The sequence below is a fragment of the Strigops habroptila genome, chromosome 1, assembly GCF_004027225.2.
Source record: "Strigops habroptila isolate Jane chromosome 1, bStrHab1.2.pri, whole genome shotgun sequence".
Classification (NCBI taxonomy): Eukaryota; Metazoa; Chordata; class Aves; order Psittaciformes; family Psittacidae; genus Strigops; species Strigops habroptila.
Genome location: NC_044277.2, coordinates 22,646,136 through 22,672,624, shown reverse-complemented (window position 1 = coordinate 22,672,624; position 26,489 = coordinate 22,646,136). Strand labels below are relative to the sequence as shown.

General features: G+C 37.0%; 1 protein-coding gene across 2 annotated transcripts in view; it reads left to right on the top strand.

Moving 5' to 3' along the window:
* Positions 1-17,459, top strand: part of MTDH (metadherin) — a 34,956-nt gene extending 17,497 nt beyond the window's left edge. The window contains exons 7-13 of one of the 2 annotated variants that reach the window (XM_030481158.1): positions 610-696; positions 2,686-2,784; positions 5,176-5,300; positions 5,851-5,970; positions 8,774-8,893; positions 12,716-12,872; positions 14,536-17,459. In XM_030481158.1, the coding sequence (XP_030337018.1) occupies positions 610-696; positions 2,686-2,784; positions 5,176-5,300; positions 5,851-5,970; positions 8,774-8,893; positions 12,716-12,872; positions 14,536-14,606 (779 nt within the window). In that variant the 3' untranslated portion in view covers positions 14,607-17,459. The remainder of the gene's footprint in view (positions 1-609; positions 697-2,685; positions 2,785-5,175; positions 5,301-5,850; positions 5,971-8,773; positions 8,894-12,715; positions 12,873-14,535) is intronic. The other variant, XM_030481165.1, reaches the window with a different exon arrangement.
* The last annotated feature ends 9,030 nt before the right edge of the window (positions 17,460-26,489 follow it).

The window sequence follows — 26,489 nt, the reverse complement described above, 5'->3', positions numbered from 1 at the left end:
GGGCACCTGCCCCTCCAATTAAATAAATGTAATTTATTACTCTAAGTGGGTGTTCCTTTTGACACATTAGTGCCACTGATTATTTCTGCTTATTTTTTACCTTACACTTAACAGGCAAGTATATCTTAATTTTTAAGCAGCATCTCCTATTTGTCAGAAATTGTTCTGAACTCAGTTCTGTTCTTTAACATATTTACAATTTGCTCCAAGCTAGGTTTCATCTACAGAGTTAATAAATATGCTTTTCAGTAACTTAAATGATTACAATAATGAGAAGAATAATTATAGCGTGGGGCTCAGAACACAATTTACTTTTTCTTTGTGAGAAATTTCTGTACAAAATAGCACTTGACCAGCTACCAATACAAAATGCTGTAGAGGGAAGATCTGAGAAAGCTTGAAAATTGTTTCAAGCTGAGCATTCATACAGTCACATCTCTCTCAGCACTGGTTGTCTGATGTAATAAGCAAAATAATGCCCTCAGTTGTGTGAAATGTTAAAATGGCTGGAATGTCCACTGTGGTTCTGACCCTATTCACAATTAAATAACTAACTTTTTCAGTGTTGCCAGCAGTGTGAAGTTTGTTCTTTTTTCCCTTCCCCCACAGCTGCTTGGAATGTGGATGCAAGGATTAATACGTCTGAACAGAATTCTACTTCTTTCTCTTCCTTTGGATTAACTCCTGGAGTTTCTGGTATGTATGCCCTTCCAAAGAATTTTTTTTTCCCCGCTCTTTTGTACCCCACCAGGTGGAAATAGAATTTGCCAAGTGTTATTAATGTACATCTTATTGTTATTCAAAAATTGTACTGGTAACTGGAAACAGGTGGAAGACATGTTCTGTGAAAGCCCAGAAAACTTTTTTGTTACGCTGAAATTATGCAGTAGAGTAACTGTTGTAAATTGATAATCAAAAGGTAGATCAATAAGAAGGTGATATTTCTTATTTAGCCTTCCTCTTTGTGTGTTGAGTCTAAATAATGGGCATAAGAGATTGCTCCGTGTTGCTGTGTCTGAAGTTGGAGATCTGAAGATTGCTTTCTAAGACAGTCTGTTTACCCTGATCTTCTGAGAGATTTGTTATTTTTATGGTTGGGTTTTTCCCATTTAAGAAACTGAAGCACTACTTTCAAAATGTTTCATAGACATGATTTGAAGTCTTCAGCCTCGTCTCTGTATGATGGGTGGGAAAGCTGAGCTCTGGATTTTTCTTGTTTGAAGGGTGAAATTGCTACAGAGTGCAAACCTGGCTTTATAACTAATCTTGTGTGTTAAACTACTGACATAAGTGCTGCAGTGATTTATTATACAATAAAGGGATCATATGTCAGGTTTTCTGCTCTTGCTTACTCCAGTTAATCTAATTGCTTGTCATGGCTATTTTCTTTTAGGAAGTAGCTGGTCAAGTGCTATTGCATTTAGGCTATGTTTACTTGTATTGCAGTTTACAGTTTTAACTGCGGAACTCAATCTCAGTGTCCTAGCTCATGAGTGCTTCATTCTCTGGGCACATGAGCCAGGATAACAAAGAAGTTATAAATGCCAAGGTCAAATCTATCAAACTTTCCAAAGAACTTAATGAAACCTTACAGACGCATTTCTGAAAGGAAAAGAAGAAACAGTGTCTTAATTGTACAGAGTTTTAATAAAATAACATTTCCAAGGGAGCTACTTGAATTCAAGTTCAGTCTTGAGGCTAAAACTTAAGAAAGTGTAGTTAATAAAGTGGGACAAGAGACTGAGCTGAGTTTCATCTGCAATATCACCATTTGACTTTAATTGAAAGAGAAGTGTGAAAACAGTGAAATATATTCAGCATCTTTGGTGCCCGTTAGCCAACAATGTTGTAATGCAAAGTGACCACATGAATAAATATTTACTACTTACTTGTGACTGGCTAGCAAAAAATGAGAACATGTCGAGGCTCCTGTTATCTGAGGTATCTTTTGCAGAGGTGTTCTATAAAATAAAGACCAGGTAGCTGTGTAAACTTCACTTCCAAAGTAAGTCTCAAAGTAATAAATTGATTTTTTTTTTTTTTTTTTTCAGTCTCACAATTAAGGTTTTTTGGTTTAATTTTTTAATAAAATGGTTTCTATTTGGGGATGCCTTTTTTTTTATCCTTAAAATAATGATGTTAGATGTCTTAACACTTTCTGTTATCATGACTAGTATTTGCCTTACTGTTGTTTGTCATGCTGCTTTTATGTTCCTGAAAACCTTTATTTGAAATGAGAATTGGATTCTTAGTAATGAATAATTTAATTGCTATATCTGCAATGTAATTCTTGAGGTTTCTTTCTAGTACTCTTCATTTAAGCTTGTCCCTGTAAGAGTTCTTACTGATACAGGGTAATAATTTTACTGCCCATAAAATTTCGTTGTATTTTTTTCAGTTTGATGAGACTGCTGAAAGCCTTATAGACTGTTATTATTCACCCTTACCTCTTTTTTTTTCCATATTCTTCACACGACTTAGTTTTGTCTTTCTTCTTCAGTTCTCTTGTTTTCTGAATTTAGCCAATTTTCGAGAGCTTTGTAGTTTTCCTGTCCTGTGCTGTCCATAGAATCAGTTTTTCGTTGAGCCTTCTGTCTTCCTTTCCTACTTTGATTGGATTTTTTGCCCAAGAAAACTCATGGAGCTTGTTAATGTATTAGTACAATTTTATTTATTCCTTTTCAGGATCCAACAGTGAGTCAGTTTCTCAGGCTGGTACTTCTGATTTCCAGTGGGATTTAAGTCATGCTCAAGCCCCTGTTGATGACGAATGGTCTGGGTTAAGTATGTTCCTCTAAAATGTTCATTAAGAAAATTTTGTTAATTACCATTACTTTGAAGTGTAGTTACTTGTATTAGCTACTTGTATATAACCAGTTGTGAGCATCTGAAGAAAAACCTGGAATGCTTTACTTCTGTAAAGCTAATTGACCATTTGAAGAAAGCAGGAAGAAGTATTTTGATGAATGATAACAGAGAAAATGGTTAATTTCTAGGAAAACTACTTGGTTATCGAAATGCAGAAGTGAAAGAGAGCTCATGCATTTTAATGTGGTTCTGGCTTTTGCTAGAAAATCGTGGTAATCAATTAAAACAGTCTTACTGCAAATGATGAGAAAAATTTACTGCAAGTCTGCAAAAGCCATATTTAGCAGATTGTATTTGAGTCACAGATTTTGCTTTTACATGCTTGTACCTTACTGAAAACTTAATGTGACATAAGACTCTTGTAATTGATCTAACTTACTTTGTCATTTAGCAAGTGTTAAGAAGTTCTTGTGTGTGTGGAAAGCATATGCAGGTTAGAAATCAACAAAATTACTTGGGAATTGTAGTACAATCAGTGTTTACTCTCCCTTTCTCCCTCCCTGCCAATTCTAAAATATTCCTGTAGTTCTTACCACAGTCTCTCCATAAACAGGGCTCTAGTGTCATGAAGTTACAGCCATTCCTGAATATTTATTAGGGAAACATTACTTGTGGAGAAAGCTTTTAGCCTTAAATTCACTTTTTGTTGTGCTTTGTAATTGATTTATTCAGTCTTTGGTTTTTGGTTTGGTGGTTTTTGGTTTTTTTTTTTGCTTTGTTCTGTCAGATCTAAGAGTGTTTGAGAGAAACAGTTTAGTGCCTCTCATTAGGTTGTTGACCTGAAAAATTGGTCAAGAAGTTGGCCAGAAAAGCCAACTTGCATGTTACCTTCTCTCTAAGACCAGCTTCTTGTTTAATGACTGCAAAAGTGGAATGGATTGATTCAGTCCTTAATTGCACCAGTTTTGGCGTTACTGCTCGGATACCAGATCATTTTGAAACTTATCTTTTGTCTTTTATCCTGTTTAAGGGTAAGGGAAGCATATTTCAGTTAATCATTTGAAAGTAATCAGTTTTGCATATTATCAAAAGCATAATTCATTCACATTTCTGAGCGCAGAGTCTTTATGGCTATAGCTTCTGTTAATACAGTAATTTAGTCATAGGTGTCAACTAATTGAAGTGTACACAAATAGAAGTGGGGAAATAACGGAGGTTTAGGCCAATGTGATACAGAGATACATCATATTGCACTATCAGCTTCAGGACAAGGAAATTCGCTCTGTACAAATACTACTAATTTTTATTATTAATAAAAAAGAATGTGGCGTTTTGGGTTTTTTTTCCATAAGTAAGTAGTGAGAGGGCAGTAGATAAACTGTGAAGTGTTATGTTGGGCAGTATTTGGGTTTTTTCAAGTTGGTACATTTTAGTGTCCAAAGTAAGTGTAATTAAACTAATATTTTTATATGAAAGCAAGAGGCGAAAAAGGATTATAAGTAATCTTGAGATCTCTTAGTGTATTTTTGGTTTCTTAATGTTTGCCAGTAAATTTAATTGGTTTTATTACTGCTTTTCATTTTGACTTAATTTTCAAATGTTTAAACTGAATCGTGCTGTAGTTGGCAGACCAAGTTTGCCTCTTCTCCTTCAATCTGGCATAGGCTGAGGCTGAGAAATATTTGTGATGTTAATATGAAGGGGGTTCTGTTTTTAAAATTGGCTTGTAACTTTCTACTAAACAGAGTCTAAGGCTTATTTCTTCCCTTCAGATATTTTTATTTTTTATATTACTGACACTTTAAATCTGTCATTCCTGTGTGACAACATAAATATGTGCCATCATAAATGAATGACAGCACAATGAAGGAGGGACTTAAATGTCTTAGGAAAAAAAGTTATGGAAAAAGGACAGTGTTACAAGATGACTTTTGGCTCAGTAACATTTACATTTTCAGATATATCACTTGTAAAGAATTTTTCCTAAGGTAGGATTGATCAGTGTTACAGTTCATCCTAATTTTTTCACAAACTAGGAATGTTTAAGAGAACAACTCTTAAAATTTGTCCCTCTTCACATAGTCTAGAAGAGTATCTCAAGCAATTGCATCTAGATAGCTGCTGCTTGACTAGTTTGTAATAGGATAGCTCTGTAAAATAACTGTTTTACTCATTACTTACAGAAGTCTTTTACCAGTCATTAAAATCTTTACTTTTTTTTCCCCCAGAAATACAGGAAATTAATATTTATACCTTGATATCAAGAAATTGTTTTATGCATAGATTTTGGTTTTTCATTTTTAAACTGTCAAATAGCACCTCCTAAATTAAGGAGACATTCCTGAAAAATCTTTATGATCTTTGTAGATGGACTTTCTTCAGCTGATCCCAGCTCTGATTGGAATGCACCTGCCGAAGAGTGGGGAAACTGGGTAGATGAAGAAAAAGTTGCTTCTGTTCCTCAAACTGAAGAGATAACTGATGTTCAGAAGGTAAAAGGTGATATTTTCTCCTTAGCTCCAAGACTTTGCCCTTACCACTGCCATTTCTTAAAGTAACTTAGGGGTGATGATAAAGGTAATATCTCATCTCTTTTACGTTTAATAAGAGCATCACAATTTCGTTCATACATATGCAGAGAAGGAAAATGCTGAATGTTGTTATCAAGAAAGTAGAAGCCACTTAGCTCCATGTCATGTCTTACTATCTCACCATATTATAAGGATTACCTTATCACTGTAGACTAAGAGAGGATTTAGATCTCTTTTCATAAATACTTCATAACAGTATTTAATTCTCTGTATGAAAAGCAGCATTTCCACACCACTGGTACATGGTGCTCTGTTGCCTTTTTCATTCCCAACTCCTGTACCTGTATTACAGTGTGGCATGTTTTCCTAAAATGAACTGAACAGATAAGATTGTGTTCATTTATACTTTCATATGCAATTAAACTCCTTATAGCTATTAATTTGTTTAGTTTATAAAAGGCATGTTTCATTGCCATTTTAAAGGCTAAATACTTTATATTCCTATATGAAGGCTTCAGATAATGAAAGAGAAAAAGCAGAGCCAGTTCTTCAGAGTTCTACAAGTGGCAAATCCAAGAAAAAGAAGAAGAAAAAGAAGAAGCAGGGTGAAGAAGCTAACTCTCCTGCACAGGTAAATGTAATGAAATCTGGATAGTCTGAAAGGCAATTGTGAGAAATTCACAAAATCACGTTATTGTTGTGTATTAGTGACTTAATCAAAAATTATTTGGGGAAAATTAACTTCCTTGGATTGTCTACTGTTGTTTCTCAAGACTTTAGTCCTTCTCTTACTAGTATTTCCTTTAATTTTAATTATTCCACATTTGACTAGTGAATACAACATAGTTTTGCTGGATTTATGGAAAGCATGAAATATCTGAAAAGTTATTATCCTGAATTAGTCATTAAATTAGGATTCTGTGCTGTTGGGGTACTTCCAGGAAGAACTTTGCTCTGCATGGGAAGCCTTCTCCTTACGTCCTTTGACCAGCTGCCTTGGTGGGCACAGCTAGCTAGGAGAACGAGAGAAATTGACATTTTCTCTTACGCTGCCTTAAACTACAATTCTAGGAGAATGTAGTGGTTTTCTGAAGTACTGTTGTAGCTTGATTTACGTGAAATGGTAAATATCAAGGCCTCAAACTCAGTAGGTGGAGCTATTCTGTGAGTCAGATTTGAATTGGATAGTATTTGCAGACTGAGGATGGTTGGAGTTGTGTTACTTAAATAGCTTTTCAAGAATTACATTGAAACAGATTTGTAAAAATAGCAAAAGCAGTTTGCACTTCATTCACTTGGCAATTGAATCATGTTTGAATAGACGAAAACAAGTACTTTCCTAATAGGAAAAAGCTTTTAATAGCTCATGCTCAGAATACATTCAGCTTCTGCTTGTAGTGACAGCCATTCATAATTTACATTCTTTACAAAATATTAAATGTTCAGTTGAATCTGACTACGTGAATTGGAGAGAGGCGGAAAGCATTACTTCAGTTGTTCTCACTTTGAATTTGCTTTTTATGATTATCATGTTTTCAGTCTGAGATTTTTAGTAAAACAATTTTAAAAGACTAAATTCCTATTACACTCTTTTAAACTCTTTAGAACTCTTTTAAAGTTGTCTATGTGGAGGTGGATGCTTCTGTCAATTCAGAGTGGGTTTTTTTAAGCAAATTCAAACTGAGGGTACTAGGACTGCAGCTTTTTTTGTAACTGAAATCTGTCACATTCTAGTATCTTCCATGACTCTATGTGTAAGTCAAGATTAATAGGTTATGGCTAACAGGTATTTGTGGATGTCTTGTGTGGATGTGGTTTTTTTCTCCATGGCCTGTGAGGTGCCTTTTAGGTTGTGTATGTCAAACAGAATCCTACTGTCCATATTAACATAATCAGATTCATTTATTCTACCCGCTGGTTTCCAACCATTCTGATTTTGTGGCTTTTTCTTTTAATCCATCAGTCTATGAGATCATCAGTTGAAAGATGAGAATTTCTCTGTATTAAATTTTTATGAAAGACTGGAGGTTGTTGCTTGACAGGAGCAGACAGAACTGCTAATATATCACATACGTTACCCTTGTTATAGTAATTCAATAACTTAACTTGCCAGTTATACTTCAAACCCACTTAAAACCTGTATGTTTATCCTCTGAAAATTGACCATGTTCATTTAAACAGCATTTTCTGTCTCACTGACACTGTTCACACTCATATTTGTTGAGTTCAGTGTTTGTCAAGGCAGTGGAAGCTACCTTCACAGCTAGATGTAAGGCAATATATATTCCTTCCTGTCAAGAATCAACAGACTGTGACTGCATTTTCACAAGGTTCCAGGGGAAGTAAGTGAAGGAATAATGTTTCAAGAGGTACTTCTAGCTTGAAACCGCAGACCTGTGTTCTATTCACTGTTTACCACCACAGGATTCTTCTGGTGCTGTAAACAAATATAATTATTCTTATTCCTCATGAGAAATGAAAACTTTCCACCATTAGAGTGTTTAAGGAGTAAAGGTTGAGACTCTTGGATACTTCGGATATGTTTCAGTTTCTGTACCAAAAGGTTTGTTTTAAAAGCATCCTGGCAGACTAAATTGGGTTGCAAAAATATTAAAGTTTGATACATGAAAGAAAACTGTACAGGTTAATATGCAAAGCTTGCATTCACTTTATTTGTAAGAAAGAACAGAATTGAGAGCAGTCAAGTCTCATCATGATACTTCTGCAAAGTTTTTAGAGTAACTTCAGTTTAATCTCACATCTTAAAATTTCATTATAATTTCAGGAGTGTGAAATGCAGTTCATTCACAGGTTGGGATTTTTGTTGGTAAATTGCATGAAGAGTATTGCTTTCTGGGTATTGCATTCTATGGGTATTTTTGTAATATGTTATTCTATAAATTTTGGGTGTTAGCATGGGCTAATATTAGCCCACTACTTTAATTTTCATAGATTTTCTTTGTTATAGAAGCTGATTATGGCAACAGAACTGATAGGCAGGGAAGAAGAGTCAGAACTTAAGGAGAAGAGAAGGTTCCAGGGAGACCTTAGAGCAGCCCTCCAGTACCTAAAGAAAGATGGAGAGGGACTTTTTACAAGGGCATGTAGGCATAGGACAAAGGGATAATGGCTTTAAACTGAAGAGGGGAGATTTAGATTAGATACTCAGAAGAAATTCTTCACTATGAGGGTGGTGAGGCGCTGGCACAGGTTGCCCAGAGAAGCTGTGGCTGCCCCATCCCTGGCAGTGTTCAAGGCCAGGCTGGATGGGGCTTTGAGCAACCTGCTCTAGTGGAAGGTGCCCGTGCCCATGGCAGGGGGGTGGAACTAGATGATCTTTAAGGTCCCTTCCAACTCAAATCGCTCTGCGCTTCTATGAAATTTACTGTAAACACAGGCTCTTCCCCCCCTCCTCTCCCATCCCCCTTTTGTAGGACCCTGAAGAACTGGATAGAGAAGCTGGAGAGGAATTTCAGGAGGATACCTCAAAAGTTCAACCACAGAAGGAAATAGCTTTTTCTCTGAAGACCATAAGTACTAGTGAACCAGCTAAGGTAGGGATACAGAATTGGATTTATGTTACAATTTCTGATTTGGAAGTGCTCAAAGTCCATTGAAACTTTAATTTGTGTACATAAAGTTACAGTAAGAATACTGTTCCAGGCTATATGTTTATGACTATAAAGGGGATTGAGAGGTTGAATTTTAGCTATAGGTCAGTTACGAGTTTTTTAAAGGATATCTGCTCTGAAAAGGAGTATCTTCTGAAGTAGTGGTCATTTTTGTCAAATTACTTTCCTGTTTGACTGTTCAAGCAATAGCTTAAAACTTCAGAATCTGGAAATCTAAGAACTAATAGGTCGAAGCGCAAGACTAATAGTGTATTTTACTGTTTCATTGCAACAGAATGAAGTGTTACTAACTCAGTGTATTCTGAATTAAATGCGGTCTAAATTTGATTTTTAATGGCTGTGCTGAGTTTAATGAATGTATAAGAAAAGTTTTATTTGAATCAAATCACAAACTGACTGTTTGCTTCAGCTCACAATTTAAATATTCTAGACAATAGAAGTTCTCTTTAATCTTTCTCCAACTAGCAGCTTTTAGATACTGTCATCCTACAAACATCACATTATAGGAAGAATTATTGTATTTAATTTTTCTGGTGGTACTGGATTTGTGTTCCATATTAGAATGGAATCTTTTATGAGAGGCTGCAGGTCACCAGAGGAAACTACAGGAAGTGTTCATCGAGAACACATGCCTTGAAAAGCCCATTCAGTTGTACTTTTAGCTTATTCTAAATATCTACTTCTACATTGAAGTACAGCTTTTATAATAATTATGTTTACGTTCAACCTGTATTCAAGGTTAGCAACAGCTACCTATTCTCTCTGACTAGTGCAAAGTTGGGTTTTGTGGCGTTTTGAAGCTGTATCTGAAAAAAGGCCTGTGTGTAGAAGTGGCTTTATTCCTGGCCGCGTGTGGTTTTTTTAAAACCTCAAATATATTGTTTTGTGTTGGAGGCCGTAGCTGAATATGTGTAGTCAGAAATCTCATGTTTGAATTGTGACCTTAAGGTGCTTTTTTTGACATCTAGAAAGAGGTGTACTGGTGCATCCCAGAAGGCCAGCTGTTGCTGTAAAGAAATCTAAATTGATTTGAGAAATACTTTTCAGCCACATCTAATGATTCCTGTGATCTGCGGTTTGATGTTTTACTTTTTCTCACAAGTGTCGGCACTGCCAGAATATCAGCCAAGTTTCAGTAGACTTTGCTTAGTTTTTTAGTGTTTAAAACCATACCCAACTTCCTAGTCGATTTGGTGGCATCAGCTCTGATGTAGACCTGCACTGTGCACTGCTTTTTGGAGGCTTGAGTGCTCCTGTTACTCTTGAGTCTCGAATTAGATCTGTTTGTATGTGTGCCTCTGTATAGCTGTGTTAGTGGCAATTTTGTGAAGCAAGACATTATCTGTATTAAACTTGGTGTGGGGGCAAAGGACAAACAAAATTTTTTCTAACAACATTCTCTGGAACTTAATTGGACTTGATAAAGGACAAATTGTGCATTGTTGTATCTGACAACGCAGATGGTCTGTCAGTCTTTAGTAAGTCTCTTTGCCATCAGATTGGGCTTCATTGTAATTTCACACATGCAAAGATGCCTTCTGATATTGTTTGACTTGGCTGTTCCAAAAAGTTTTGGAAACAGTCTGTGACTGATGTGTGAAATGGATGACTTAAGTTTCAAAGGTAGATAATCTAGTCTTGAGCAAATGCTCCAAATTATGAGAGCTAAATATGAGGAAAAATGAACTGAATACAAATAAGTTTTTATCCAAAATATAAAGACAGAAGCAGCTGAATGTTGAACACTTCGGGGTTTATCTGGCAATGATATCATTCTCATATTATATATTGGCCTGTGTGGCAACCTTTGCGTTTTATCAGCAGGCACAGGTTTTAAATTAAGAGATACTTTTTGAAATCCTTTATTTGTAACAGTTTCACAAGTTACTACTTCATCAGTAAATTGTAGAATTATGCATATAACGTTGTATTCTCAAAAGGGCCCTTCCAGCCCAAACCATTCTGTGATTCTGTAAAAAAGGCTTTATTCATTGTTTCAGGTTTTCTTTCTGAACTGATTTGTTAACACAGACTATCCTAGCAAAGAGTAGAACCCAGTTCTTAATGTTTGGTACCACTGTCCACTTCCCTCCTCCAAAACTGAGATAGAAGTATGGTATTTGGAAAAATGTCCACATAATGCTGTAGATCCCTGTATTGTTAGGTTTGCAATAATACTGCATGCTTCAATATTCAAGCTGCAACATGTTTGTTAGTCAACCTGAGACAGCGGTGTGCCATTAAATCTTAAGTTGCTTTACCTGGAGGTGGAGAGTCACTCTGTCCTAACAAAACTGTGGTACCAATGACCTAAATCAATTACCTTGCGCAACTTGGAGCTTTAAGTCCTCCTCCTCCTGTTCTAGAGGCCACGTTTTGTTAGAGTTCATGTATTTATGTAGCTGATGATTGCTAACCATTAGACATTAGAATTGGCTAAGCTTGGAAATTTTGTAGGGTGGGAGTTGATTTTTATCAGCATGGTTGATATTAAAAAAAATATAAATTCAATCACCATATTTTCAATAGATTGAAAGAAATACTGCAATTATAGTTACTAAAAAACCTTTTTCAGTTGATATATAAGGGCACAGCAAACTCCTCTACTCATGAAAGGTTAGAGAGATACCCTTGAAATTCCTGTGTGGTTTTAATTAAAGCTTTTTAACTTCTTGCCCACTATGATGTGAGTAAAAAGAAAAGTAAAAAAGTGTAGCTTTTTGCTCTCCTGTGTGTTTTTGCTAAGTTTTTGAGATGCTTACATTACAGTGATGGGAACAGTGCAAACTGATGACTACAGTGTAGGATCTGTGTACATCCACATCCGGGGTGGGTGTAGGCTTCACTGTTTTGTCATGATAGTTCCAGGTCTTGGCTGTTGTGGCACAACTACAGCCATGACTTCTTAGTGGCACACTCCAGTTTGGGGTTTATTGCTTGACTGAGGCACTGTTTTCTAATTTTTCTAATATTTGAAGGCTTCTAATATTTGAATATTTGTCAGTAGGTTACCTGCAGTGGGATCATATGTTTATGTTCTGATTTTCCTATTGGAATGTCAAAATGTTTTCTGCATCTTTGACTTCTGGTTTACTATACTGTAATGCCAGTAAGTGCTACACAGTGAGTTACAGTTACATCTTGCCTCTGTTGTGGGAACCTTCAAAATAGGTTAACCAGATAATTGGAAAATACTAGAAATATCTTTTAGTTGGCAGTTATTCCTCCAATAGTTTCCACTGAAATACTTTTTTACTGCTCTCGCAAATATCTGGTATTCTAATATAAGCATACAGAGGGTTTCGAGCAGTTGATAGGAATGACTGCAAATGCTTTCTAAATCTAAAGTTTGAGGTTTGTATTGCGTATTTGGACATGCACAGCTTGCCTGTTTGCTTTGCAACAAAATGCGTGTGTCGCTGTCTTGCATCTCTTCTAAATATAAGTTCTAGAATCTTTTTAGGATCTTAGTGATTTTTAGATTGTTCTCTTGCATGTTATGTATTTTAAGAATTCATTGTGGTGATCTTTGCTTGTATGTAACTAAATGTTTTGACACTAGATGGCAGTCGTAGTCTTGCAGCCTTGATCTCAAATTCTAAAGTATTTTAATATTGGTTTAATTTTTCAATGCCACCTTTCCAGCAGCTGCTAAGTATACTGCCAAAATAACACTGTATAAGAGTGTTTTACAGCTCTATGACATAGTAAACCTTTGGCATCTTCTTTCTGTGTTTCAAATAGCCTGAGGAGGCTCCTTCGCTTGCTGTTTCTACTGAGCCATCCATAATTGTATCAGAGGGCGATTCTGACAAGATCGCTTCCCAAGTGCCACAGATGCTGCAAGAGACAGATGTTTCTAGTCCCAATATTAAGCAAAACAGTGTGCCTCCTCCACAGAGTAAGTATCTCTCAGTACAATTCAATTTTTTTAATTCAGCATGTACTTGTTTCCCCATAGCGCGTATATAGTAAGAATACTTTGCACTGAGGTTTGGGGTTAGAGAGCCATATCGGGTACTTATGTACTTCATTTATATATCTTGCCGTATTTTAGCTTTTGTTGAAATAATTTGACCGATGTGCTTTCACTGTGAGGAAATAACTGGCTTCATATGCTTGAGTGATTGAAAATGTCTGTTGGCCTTGTCCAGTCCTTAACAGACATTTGGACATACTCTTCACCATCAGGATTGGAGCTTCAAGCTGTGATTAAGTAGCTCTGCCAACACAGTTTCAAAGGCCTGCTTGTGAGTCTTCAGTGGAACAGATGGGTACTAACATAGCAGTTGACAGGATGTTTAGCTACCGGAAATTTGGAAAATTTGGAAAAATACAACCAATTCAATTTTCAACCTACTGGATTGTTGGTTCTTTGGGGTTTTTTTTCTTTGCCTTCTCAACTTAGCTTATTAATATCTTTTTCCATATGCTTCCATGAAATGTAGTAATCATGGAGGAAAGCAGTTGCTGATATGGGAGTAGAAAGGTATTGGGTGATGCAGTTCTTTTTGTTGTAGCCTAATAGCACATACATCAGATTGAACTACTGCAGGTATATTGCTTTTTAAAAAAAATGCTGTGTCCAGAGATGTCAAATGTATCCTCTGTTGTACTCAGCAAAAGTGTTTGTTCTGAAGTACCCACCCCATAAGATAGAAAAATTAGGAGGGAAGGCAGGATGTGAAAAGTGTTGCTTAAAGTTAAAAATCTTTGAATTAGATTTTCAATGAGATTAATAAATACTGACATTTCCTAAGAACTTCCTGGCGAAGTGTTGAAGTACTAAACCAGTTTGTAATGACTGCAGAAGAAACTAGATGATTTTATAATATTAGTCTCATTCAACTGCACTAATTGGCTGCTTGGTTTTGAATATATTAAACAGAATCTTTCAAGCCAGTGTGTCAACTTAGAACTTTTTGTTCTGGTTCTTAAATACGAAGGCGCTTCTGACTGATTCATGGCTCGTCAATTGAAAAAACACCTATTTTGTTCAGCATATAAAATATTTTACCCAATTTATCACTTTTGGCAGTCAGCATGTTTCAAGGCAATCTGTTTTGAGAAAATAATACAGCTCTTCTTGATTTGATTATGGATTCCATGGAACAACATCTTTATGTAGTTCAGTATTTTTAAAAATACTCTTTCAGAATGTCACTTATTTAGTGGTTAAAACCAGTGTAATCTGATAAAAGTAAACATTTAATGTCAATTGTGTACATGTACATTATTTCCAGTTAGCTGAAAAATAATGACTCTATTGTCAACAATATTTACAAAATTAATTACCTTTGTGTATCATTATGTATTCATGGTGTAAAAGAATAGGATGAAATTAGCAAACATTGGTTTAGATGCATTTCAAATTGGATTATTTGGGAGAAACAGGTGAATATAACTCCTTCAAAAATCATGCTAGTTGATTGCTCTGAAGTACTTCATAAAAACATGGGGTATACTAGCCAGGATTTTTAAAGTCAGTTCCATGTAAGCTTTCTCAGTCCTAACACTATATTTATGTTTGAGTTTTGGTTGTTTTTTTGTTCTTTTTTTTTTAGCAAAGTCTGAAGAAAGCTGGGAATCCCCCAAACAAGTTAAAAAGAAGAAAAAAGCAAGAAGGGAAACGTGAACTTCCTGAGATGGACATGTGTTGCTGAATATTGTCATGAAGATTATGCTGTTTATGCAATAATTTGTGAACATGTACAGAATTTTATATAAATTTCAAACAATTTTTAAAAACAGAACTGCTGTGAACACAAACGTCTTTAAAAAGGAATCAAAGGAAAGTAACTATGATATAGCAAACAGAACATGCTACATTTGAAAGACATACTGAAGAATCTGTTTTTCCAACTTTTGGAGAGAGATCTTGATTTAAAAAAAACTGGTTTTACAACACAGTGCCCTGTTTACAACAGATTATACTCTCATCTACAGCTGTGGAGAAAAGATTAATTTCAAGGAAGGGTTTTCTGTAAAAATAATTGTCTGTACAATAGTGGGTGTTTCTTGCCTCTCTTAGGAGTGATGCATTAGAAGCACAGAATGTCAACCATTTGAATTTGTTTCATGCCTAAATCAAAGTGCTTTGATTAAACATATAATCTGCCATATCTTTACAGTAAGTTGGTTAGCAAGTCTGCTAGCTGCTACAGGAGTCACAAGTGCAAATCATTAACCATTTGTACAGTCAGACCTTCATGGTTTATTATATGAAGTTAACACAATAAAACTGCTTTGGGTTAAAAGTTTGAGAATGTGATTTGAAACTTGAGTATGGTTCATGAAGTTATATTTGATAATGTCTATTACCTTACTTGAATTATTGAAGATAACAGTATATTTTTAAGAATGCAGTAATGTGCATAAAATTTCTCCTTCATTCCCTATATTTCTTGGTTGAGTCAGCCTGCCATCTAAAACTGTATTCTTTCAACTGTTAAACTCATGGAATCAATTGAAATCAAACGTTTCCTTCCCTCAACACTTTTTGACTTGCCATACCCTGTTCTGTTCTGCCCTATCCAGTTCTGTTCTCTATTACTGAAACTCTAAAGAAAGAAAAGTGATTTTTTTTTTTTTTTTTTTTTTTTTTTTTTTAACTTGCAAATTATTTGGGATTTCAAAGCTCTGTTGGAGAACTGGAGTGGCTTCAGACAGCTTTAATTGACATTGTCAAGACCAGTTATCAGGAACACATTTTTTTACTGCCTTAACCTGTAGTATGTAGAATGTGTCTAGACTTCTGGACAGGAGTTAGTGTTTTTATATTAAAAAAAATAAAAACTCATGCAAGTATAGCAGTTGTAAAATAAAGACCATTTCCCGCTTGAAACTGTTAATTAAAATGGTGTTTAAGATGTGTTGTCATTTTCAGGCACTGTGTAATTACATGGTATCAAACTGGCAGATGTGTTTGTGTCTGTAAGGTGCATGCTCAGCCATGTACACTGTAAATAGCCTTTACAAAATTTGTTTGATAAGGATGGTAACCAACATCACCTGCTAAATGCAGTTAAAGAAGAGCCAAGATTATTTTTATTTTAAATGATTGGCTTCTGGTTTTGTGGCACAAACAGAATTGTTAACAGCTGAAACACATGGTACTGATCAATGATCTTGTACTACTGTACTTGGCTGCAGTTCAGCAGTATTGCAAGGTGCAAATAGTTAATGCAGCGAACTGGTTTTAATTGTACTGAAAATGCGCCTTGCTATGGAGAGCTTTCCTACTAAATGGATACTAATGAGCACAGGAATTATCCCCTGTATATCAGGAACATAAGACACTCTACATTGATTTGTTAAAATAAATTGAGCATATTGACAGTATTGATCTATTTACTGGGAGAGAGTAATGCCTGAGACTAATACCTGTCAAGATTCATGTAAAATAAATTTAGAATTGAAGTACAGCTTTTCAAGGAGTATCTTAAGGCAAACACAAAAATAGGACATTACAAAATCATGCAGAGTCATTTGCATGTAAATAGTATTATAATTTTACTTGTCGTCTTCATAGTAAAGATTAAAAAGAATACCCTTTGAATTCAGGTTTGTAATGTATGTCCGAAATGTCTGTTTCCAATCTGTATGTTGTGCTACGAGCCTCTCTTGTAGAAAATACAAAGATTTTATGTAATGAGAGAGACTGCCCCCAGGGGCTTTCACTGCATAAACTCTTTTTTGTCCTCCTGAAGATAAAATTGGTGATATTTCTGGGTTAGTCAGCTCTAGCTCTTGAATAGCCTGTCATTCTGGGAAAAAGAAACAAACTAGCTTAACAGCATAGGAACCCTGCTAATTAACTGCTCCTACTAAGCAGGATCATATAAATACATAGCCTTCCTTTCAAAATGTTGTTACCTATTTAGCAGCACCTCTTACTGTTTTCTTAATGTGCAGTTTCAACGTCTTAGAAAGCAAAACTTGCTTTATCTGACATTCATTAAAAGAGGTAGTAACTGTATAGCATATTGTCTATAAATAGAAACTTGGTTATCTATGTACTGTCATGTTTCTATGACTCAAGCAGTGGTTAGTCTTAATGATACACTGAATCCAGACTTTGGTACTTGGATAGAAAGAGAAAACACCATTTAAAGAAACTTAATAATTTTTTTTTCTTTTTTTCTTTTCATTTGTTGTTGAATGCATGGAATGGTTTCATAAATCCAATATGTTGGGTTTTTCTAAATACTCTGGAATTATTTGTATGCGTAATTTAAACCTGTTGTGATGATGTGTAATTGGATAGTCATGGCATATTTTTATTTCTTTTGTGGGGAGGGAAAGGTGTACAGAATTCATATGTGCTTGTTACGAAGGTAACAACTGTGCATTGGTTTGGAGGGGGTTGAAAACTGTATTTCTGATGCCCTTTTAGAAGTCTAATGAAAAAAGTGCAAGAGAAAAGCACTACTTTAATATTTACTAAGAAAGAATGTACATATTAAAAACATTTCAAACTTTATAGAAATACTTCTAGTACTGTTGTGTTGTAACTGAATTGTATCTCATCGGAAACTGCCTTATTAATAGTTCCTCGCCATGGGATTGTCCTGTGAGTAAGGCTTTTGAAAAATGCAGACCTCGGAATACATGGCTTAAGCAGGCTTCCAGCTATTATTGTTAATCATAGTTATGACTTGAGTTGGCCTCCAGTCAAGATTTCAGTTGTTAAAAAATGCAAGTCTCTTGCAGCCACTTGCACCTGGGAGTCTCCTGCTGGTGACCACTGAGTGCCAATGAAGGACAGAGTTTCAGTTTTCTGGGCCAGGGCTGAAAGATTTCTCCATTGCTCTGCTGTAAATGGGGGGGGGGGGGGGGGGGGAAGCAAGCTAAAAAATTGAATTTCTTCTGAAGATACTGCTAAAATTATCCTAATACTGTTAAAATGCCAAGTGAATTGCTTCATTTAAGAACCGAGAGCTCCAGCTGAGTGACTTCAGGTGAGGGGAAGGACCAGGAAGGGCTGCCTGACCAACAGCTCTTAACTTGAAAGTACTGCAGTGTCACCATGGATTTTATTCCCTGCAGGACTAACAGAACTGCTATGAGTTGGGATGGATGTTGGGAGCAAAGTGGAAGAACATGTATTTTTGTCTGATGGGTGGGAGTTATTGTTTCCTGTTCTCTGTATCATGTCACTATTAGCGGTTTGTAGACTGTTCCTATTGAAACTTGGTTGAATTGCTGAAATTATCTGGTCTCCATAGTGGGTCCTTTCAGTTTAAGAAACTGTTGAACTTACATTCTTTTAAATATGTGGTTAGTTCTACCAAGCTGAAGGTTTCTGGTTCACTGAAAATCAGTTTCTTTACTGAAACTATGATGTCTTTAATTTTGGTGTATTCTGGAAAAGCAAATTGTATTTAAAGCTCTTAACGTGAAACTCCTGGCTTCAGGGTTTTATACAATGCTCTTGAAGCACTTAGAAACATCTGCAGCTCAAAGGAAGTACGTTTTCTGTCCTAATTGTGGCATTGAGTGACCTCTTAACTTGGCTCAGTATTTTTAATTCAGTCCACAGCAGAGGGTAAGTCATGGACCACTCGGAACTGGATCTCCACAATGAACTCATAAAACTGACTAGTTTGAGATGGTTCCCTTTTTTCTCGGGGATATTAAGTTCTTTACACACAAACTGTTTCCACTTAGCTGTTCAGTAAGCTCTAGTTCAGAGTTAAGTGATTCCTCATTTCAGACATCTGATGAAGTATAAACCAAATACTTCATTACTGAGAGCTTTGTTTTCAGAAGGTGTTCTGACTAAAGCTGCCACAGCTTGTTTTCATGACTACTATTTCCTTGACCATGCTTATCTACACAGCTAGCGAACAAAGTCAGGCCTTGAGCTACATCTGCAAGTGAAGCTCTGGATGGGAGATAACTCCTCTGTGATGTGATATGGTAACTTTGGCTCATTCTTGGACAGCCAGGCTTTAATGTCTCTCTTTAAGAGATGTGATAGATTGGAGATCGGTGTCTTCTGAGCCTTAGCCAGTTAGCCAGAAGAACAGGAGCTCTATCAACTGATGGTCTCTCAGCTGTTGTGGGGCTGAGTGGCTGGGTATAGGTGTATATCCATGGAGACGCACAAGCTTTGCTTCTGCTCTCAAAAGTCCCTGAAGGCATTATGAGAGACTGGTAACCTTGTGTTTTCACCCATGCACATGAGGCTGCTGTTGTATGTGGAAAATAGCTGCAGTCATGTCTGAAATTACTACAGAATTAGTTTTCTCAAGAAGAGAGGGATTCTGTCGGAAGCATCCGTGGAGCTAGTGATGGCTGGATGTTGCCATGTTCCAGTATTTAAAGGGTGGCTACAGTGAGAGTAATCAGCCATTGGAATAATCTCGGCGAAGTGGTGGATTCCCCAACATTGGACACTTAAGATTTGGCTGGACAGGTTGCCAGGCCATTTTGTCTAGACCATGCTTTTGCCAAGAAAGGTTGGACCAGATGATCCTTGAGGTCTCTTCCAACCTGGTATTCTTTGATCTCTCGTTATGCCAAGCAAAGCAACATCTTTCTGAAGAGAGACAATGCTGAAGCTGTCATTACAATCCATGAAAAGCTACAGGCTGGATTCTAGATTGGCTGCAAGAGTTAAATCATCCTGATTTAAAATTACCTTACTTACAGCTCAAACTAAATAGCTAAAAGAGGAAAATTAATTAGTTTGCTAATGAACAGCTATTCCCTACATGAATTACCTATTTGTATACACTGTGATTAGGTATTTCCTTAAACTTTTCTTCATTGCTGTGAAAACTGGAAGAATTGCCTTACAAAAATAATCTATGCCTTGGGAGCTCAGGTTTTTCAGAGAACTCTTGTTTTCTCCATTCTCCATTCTTCGTTTTCTCCATTCTCCATTCTTCGTATTCTCCATTCCATTCTCGTATTCTCCATTCTTCGTATTCTCCATTCTTCGTATTCTCCTCTCCATTCTTCGTATTCTCCATTCTTCGTATTCTCCATTCTTCGTATTCTCCATTCTTCGTATTCTCCATTCTTCGTATTCTCCATTCTTCGTATTCTCCATTCTTCGTATTCTCCATTCTTCGTATTCTCCATTCTTCGTATTCTCCATTCTTCGTATTCTCCATTCTTCGTATTCTCCATTCTTCGTATTCTCCATTCTTCGTATTCTCCATTCTTCGTATTCTCCATTCTTCGTATTCTCCATTCTTCGTATTCTCCATTCATCATTCACTAAAAGATGCTTCATCTTTTAGTTCCTCACCTCGCTTATTCAAAACTGACAGACAAGTGATGATTGGCAAGGTAATCTCTTCCTGACTGTAAGGCTGAAATATTCTGACATCAAAATGTAATTGGCAAAACTGTCTTTGCAGCCAGAATGCTTTCCTTAGAGCTCCGGATCTTTATCCAGTCTTGGGCGGGGGGGGGGAAGCTTTTAAGATGGCTGGAGCTCTCTCATCCAGACGAGTTGGCAGACAGTAAGTGTTCCTCATACAGACACCTGTTTTGCCAGGTAATCCAGTGATGAGTCCTCCTCTGTGCACACTGAGTTTGGAGCTCTATGTTCTGCTTTAACTGAGGAATTGTGAAGGCTCTGGGAGATATCTCAGACTAAGCACAGAACAGTTTACATTTGAATGAAATGGCATTTCCCAGTTTCCACTTTTCCCAGTAAAAAAACAAAAACCCCCAAGCCACACTTAAGCTGGCCAGTCATGCTTCCGTATTGTTTGAATGCAGTAAAATTATGAACAGAAATGGCTGCTACCTGGCTTTCCATCTGTGGGGTTTTCTGTGGTATCCATAAAACATGCCTCAATAGTTGCATTTTCTGTGCATCAAATCCTGCATGGACTTATCAAAGTGGTCTTCTCAAGAGGTTTGTTTGAGACTTTGAGAAGTTTATGTATTCTCCTTCAAAGACTGTACTGCTTTAGACTAATGCAGTTTTAAACAATGGTCCTCCAACAGTAGATGCTTCTGAATTACAGAAGAACGTAATCCATCAGCATTTGCTTTTCTGGTAGCATGGGGTGTGGAAAAACCTGTAAATTCAGTGAAACAAAGGCTGTGGTTTTGGCCCAACTGAGTTTTGCCAGGGCCAGTTTAGGACAGGGCAGCTACCTCAAGTGCCTATTTCAAGTTATCTGTCAGAAGTAACCCTGCTGTGCCAGCATCATCTTTCATTTGACTCTTGAACTATTTTGTTCCAGTTTTGTCTCTTGGTTACCCTGGCCTTTAGCTTGGCGTCAAAGCTAGAGTCTTTCAAGTTCTTTGAAACTTTTTCAGATAAAACTTTCTCTATGCTTGCTGCACAGTCTGAGTAGCCACTTCAAGAAAAACCAGGTCAGAGGTTGTATGGTGACTTGCACGCTCTTGCAGACCAACATCCTACAGCAGCAGTGCCTGTTTGCCTTACTTACGCCGCCTGTCCAACTCACCTCCAGAAGATGCAAGTGTAGCTGTTAAAGAAGGCTAAAGCTTCGGTGGTACTTGAGAGGTATCCTCACTCCAGCAATACTGGCTAACCAGTATGTCTGCTGTGAGCCAAGTATGGCCTGTGTAGAGTAGGGTTAATATTGGGGTTACTTTAAATATGAAGACTTTCACAGTTGACTTCAACATTGGGGGAGTTCCCCCTTCATAGATACTTTTTCTTCTCTGTCACTGTCATGCCTGGCTGATTATTTTTAAAACCTTTAAAAAAAATCTGAATCGTAGAGATTTGCAATGTTTTCTTCTTTTTTGCTGGAATTCTCTTCTGCAGTTTCCAGGGACAGGGGTTCAAAGAGCTGTCTGCTTGGAACTAGTATGGTAATTCCATTAAAAACAAAAAGAGAAAAAGGAAAACCTGTCTCTTAATAATCAAAAATAATGTTACTCAGATTTGACATAGGGATTGAACACTTCAGCGTAGTAGTAATAGTATAACGGATTTAAGTGCTTTTCTGTCTGGAGTGGGCTCAGGATGCTCAGCACTGGTAGAGCTGAGCTGGAAAATCAATACTGTGCTATTTTATATTCAGGTACTACAGAGATGCAGTTCAAAGTCATCCAAGTCATGCAGCCTGCTGTTAACCATGGAACTTCTTTACAGTGCTTTAGGAGTGTTTCTTTTACTGCAAGTCCTTGCAAGGCATGCAGGACAGCAGATTTTGTAGTGATTAAAACACTTTAGCTTGTGCTGCCTTAAACATAAAGAATACTTTGTAGGCTGTGACAAAAATGCATAATTGGAGGTTTCCAAAGTCTAGCATATTGGTGACTGAGAGGGACAGGTTTTACATCACATGTTTTGGATTTCTGCAGTCATATCATGCAAATACTAGGCTATGAGAAACTTGGTCAGAAGTCATGTGTGTCACATCAGAAAATAGCTTTTTGCCTGTTCACTTCCAGGCAGAACATCTGTCGTGTAGCACAAGGTTAACATGTGGAAGCAGGATTGCAAGTGCTTCACTTTGCATTAATAATTCTATCACTAAAAATCTTGACTTTGTGCTAGTATGCCGCTGGGATTCATCACTCTGTGCTGTCAGAGAACATCGTGCTGGAACATTTTCTTATGTAAAGACTTAATGTAATGCTAACATCTCTTGAGAGCACCACATGTCGCCTTTCGCACACTGTTTTGCTGTGTGTTGCTGCTGTATGGAGGACATGATATGGTTTGAGGCTTTAAACTCTTTAGACTTAATCATTCAAAATATTTCTTGAGCAGTCTACCTCAAAGGAGGTATTTTGACAAGTTAACTGGGGGAAGAATTCCCAACTGCATATTGTGTTCATTATTTATGACAAACCAGTGGTTCAGCCCTGCTTCAAATGAGCTATCAGGAGGGTGTTCTGCCAGGGTTTTAAGGATGTCTCCATCAGCATGGTAAAAACTCTCAGCGAGGGGTGCTGACTATCTTGCAAATATGAAGGTGTACTGTGACAGTTAAGTGATTTAAGAGCTCATACACACTAAATATCAAAGGGAAAAAATATGCAGATTTACAGTTTCAAAGTAATGCTTGGTTTTGAAAACTCATGTTGGTGATCAGTTATTTTGACATTAGAACTGAAACGAAATTCAGATGCTGAGAAGCTGAGCAAACACTGTTGGGTACTTCACTAGAGGAGTGTGCAATAAGGAAGCTGCAGAATGCATTACAGCATTGTACTGTTACATACCTACTGACTTGCCCCACCAAATTTTACTTAATTTCAGAGCACTACCAGAATCACTTTAAACATTGACTGAATGAGATGCTGAGTTAGTACAAAATAGGACGTACTGCTCTCCAAAGTGACAAATATGTATGTATCATTCTGATCTGCAGAGATGAGGTTTCTGTATGCCATGCCTAAGCACTTGTATTCCAAAGGTTTGATTGTAGCTGTTTGACACTAAATGAGTTACAGCAGAGATGGTGAGTTAGAATATTGTGTTACTGCAATTAAACTTTCTCTGTGCTATTTACTGAATACCAATGTGAATTGGGAAATCTCTGCAGTGTTGGCTCAATCAGGATTTCCCAAAATTGCTTCAGACTATAATCAAACGTGTTCAGATGTGCATGCCTATAAAATGATCTACAGTCCCAATGCAGTAATAGACTTTACATTGATAATCTGTACTGGGACACACAGCAAAAAGCAGTGTCATTGTGAGGCACGTTTTTGAAGTGATGTTTACATGGCATTTGGGGATCGGTTGCCAAATAATGCTATTTCAGTAGCATTATATTAGTATTTATGATGCCATTTGTTATACAAAGTGGAGGATGAAGAATTAGACATATGATTTAAACTATTAGTGTTACATCTGGCATAAGGGATCCTAGGAGGACATTTTGGGCATGTGGAGGAGCCTATGATGAAGAGAAGCCAAGAGTATCTTTGGTTTCTATAATTAGAAGAGCATTAGCAGCCTTGATCTGCGTCTCTTTAGAAGAGACAATATAAAATATACACTACTAGAGAGCTTCAGTCTCACCCTACACACACATACACATACACACACATACAGTGGATTCATCTTATGTAGTTTTTAACCTAGATTTCCTACTGCACTTCCCAGTACATACAAAAGATTTATAAATTGGAACAAACTTCATCCAATTAAATTTTCTGCATCATAAGCACCATAAAGAAGTGTTTTCCTTCTCTTGAAGTAACAAATCCATCCGTGCTGTATCTCTGCACCTCATGAAGGGCATACCATAGACCTGTGACTATAGACAGCGCATATAAAAGGTCTTACGTTACGTGTACAGTACTTGCACTTTGCCTCCGCAGGGGCTGCAGAAAAAGGTAAGTATTGGCTGTGCCTGAGTTGCTGTGACGCGCTCAGCAAAGCAATCATCAAGGGGATTCAGGACAGGATGCTAAGGGGGCAAACCCAGCTGACTTTTTCACATATAAAGCCACCAGTTCCTGTGGCATGTTCTGCAGGCTTGGCTGGCAAGGAAGTGAACACCACTGGTGGCTCCATATTAAGCAGTAGATGGGTGAATTGGCAGAGGATGTGACACCTAGGAGAAAGTAGAGTGTTTTTCTTATCATAGGAAAAAAATAATATGGGTGGGACTAAATGTTTCTGTAAAGCTCCACAGCAAATCTCTGCCTGTGGTGAACACTGATGAGAAGAACTGGATGGCATGCCCTAGAGTTTGCTCAGGGGTCCAGCAAACTTGAAAGAAAGCAGGAAAAGATAGGTCCATAGATATTCAGGTTGATACCTAGCAACAGATGATGCTGCTATTCAGTTTCTTCAAAGTTGGTGATAGCTCAAAGGTCAGGTTTTTGGTTCATATGGCTTAATGTGCTAAAGAATAAAGCCCACCTGGGGGAAAGTCTGAGCAGGCCCCTGAGTAAAGTGGTGAGTTACCCCTTGAAACCTGACTAGCATCTAAAAATACAAAACTGGGAAGTGTTTGCTCTGTAAGTTACAGGCAGTAATAAATCACAGTTATGGAAGATGTGCTGGTTTAATTCCTCTTGACTGTACTTAAAAATCAGTGTTGGTTCTCAATAGGTTGGAAGAAAATGATTTCTCACTAGACTGAGATTGATAATAAAAGACAAAATTATCATGACTTCTAATAGATATAAGTAAAAAACTAATCTAAATATGTAAACATCATGTGCAATGAGCAAAACGGGGTGGGGGAATATATACATTTTTTAAAAGTGAGCTTTTAAAAGAAGGAGGAAAACTCATAATTGCATAATGAAAAAGGGAATAAAATCTGGCAACACTCCCAGTGTTGAGCCATACTCAAATGAATCCATAAATTAAACATTAACTAATGGAACTAAAAGGAAGTAAATGCTATTTGATGTATATTAGCTTTTCTTAGAAGGTCTGCCTCTTCTATCAATCAAAGACCTGTGACCTCTCTGACCACAAACTCAACACAGTATTAAAATCTGTCACTGAGATTTCCTCTGCTCAAGCAATCTGGCAAGCAGTGAGACACTGCTGGCAACACAGCAGCTTATTTATCCAGCAGCTCCATCTCATCCTCATATGCTGTATTTCATGTTCTATAATTGGCTACAGACTATGGATAAAATGTCCCAGTCAATTTAATACTGTGTCCAGCATAAGCATTCAGGCCAAAAAAGCTTCCAAGCGTGACCTTCCACTGGGTCGCTGTAGTAAAATGTCAGGTGTAAATCCTGGGATGCTTGAATCTGAGTAGTGAAGAGGAACGGGGGGTACAATCTCAATACTGTGTCCATTGATTAAATAAATACTGTTATGCCTGATGCCTGCCATTTTAAAAGCTTTTATAAAACTGTCTAGATCCCCACATTAGTGAGAGAAGCAATAAACATACTTAAAGGACAGGATGCAGTGTCTGATAAGTAGAGCATTAATTTATCCAAAAGACTTAGAGAAGACTTCCTTGTAGAGCAGAAGTTACTAGGATACAAGTTGCTAAAGGGCTTATTAGTCTGGTGGAGGAAGAGATGAGTTTGAGTTGGATACAGGACACCTGTATTGTATATATACTGCAGTTATCAATTTGGTTGATAACGGTTGGAACCAAGCTGCCAAGATCAGTGGTGGTGTGTCTGCTTTTCAGTGTCTTCAGGCAGTGAAGGGAAGGGAAAAGCCAAAGCTCTTCCACCCCCTGTGCGTAAGGTGGGGCACAAGGTTCACTGGCTCTGTTCAGCTGGGAAAATTGAAGTTGTTACAGGAATTCGCAGACTTTTGAGACAAAACGAGAGAGAACTGATGTTCTTTATTTGTTGCTGAGGTACTAGTTAGTGGTGTAGAAATGCTACAGGGTAGAAAGTTTCAAAAAATAAACATGCTTTTAACACATCATACTCCATCTTTAGATGTACTTTTCAGACTCTGTTTGACTTTATATACTTTAATTTCATGTATTCATCTCATAAGCATTTTTGCTAATATCAGTTACCTTCAGTCAAACTTGCATTAGCACTTTTAAAATTTCCATTAAACCTGCAAATTATTACTGACCCAAAATTATTCATGAGAGCTGGTCACAGCCAGTGC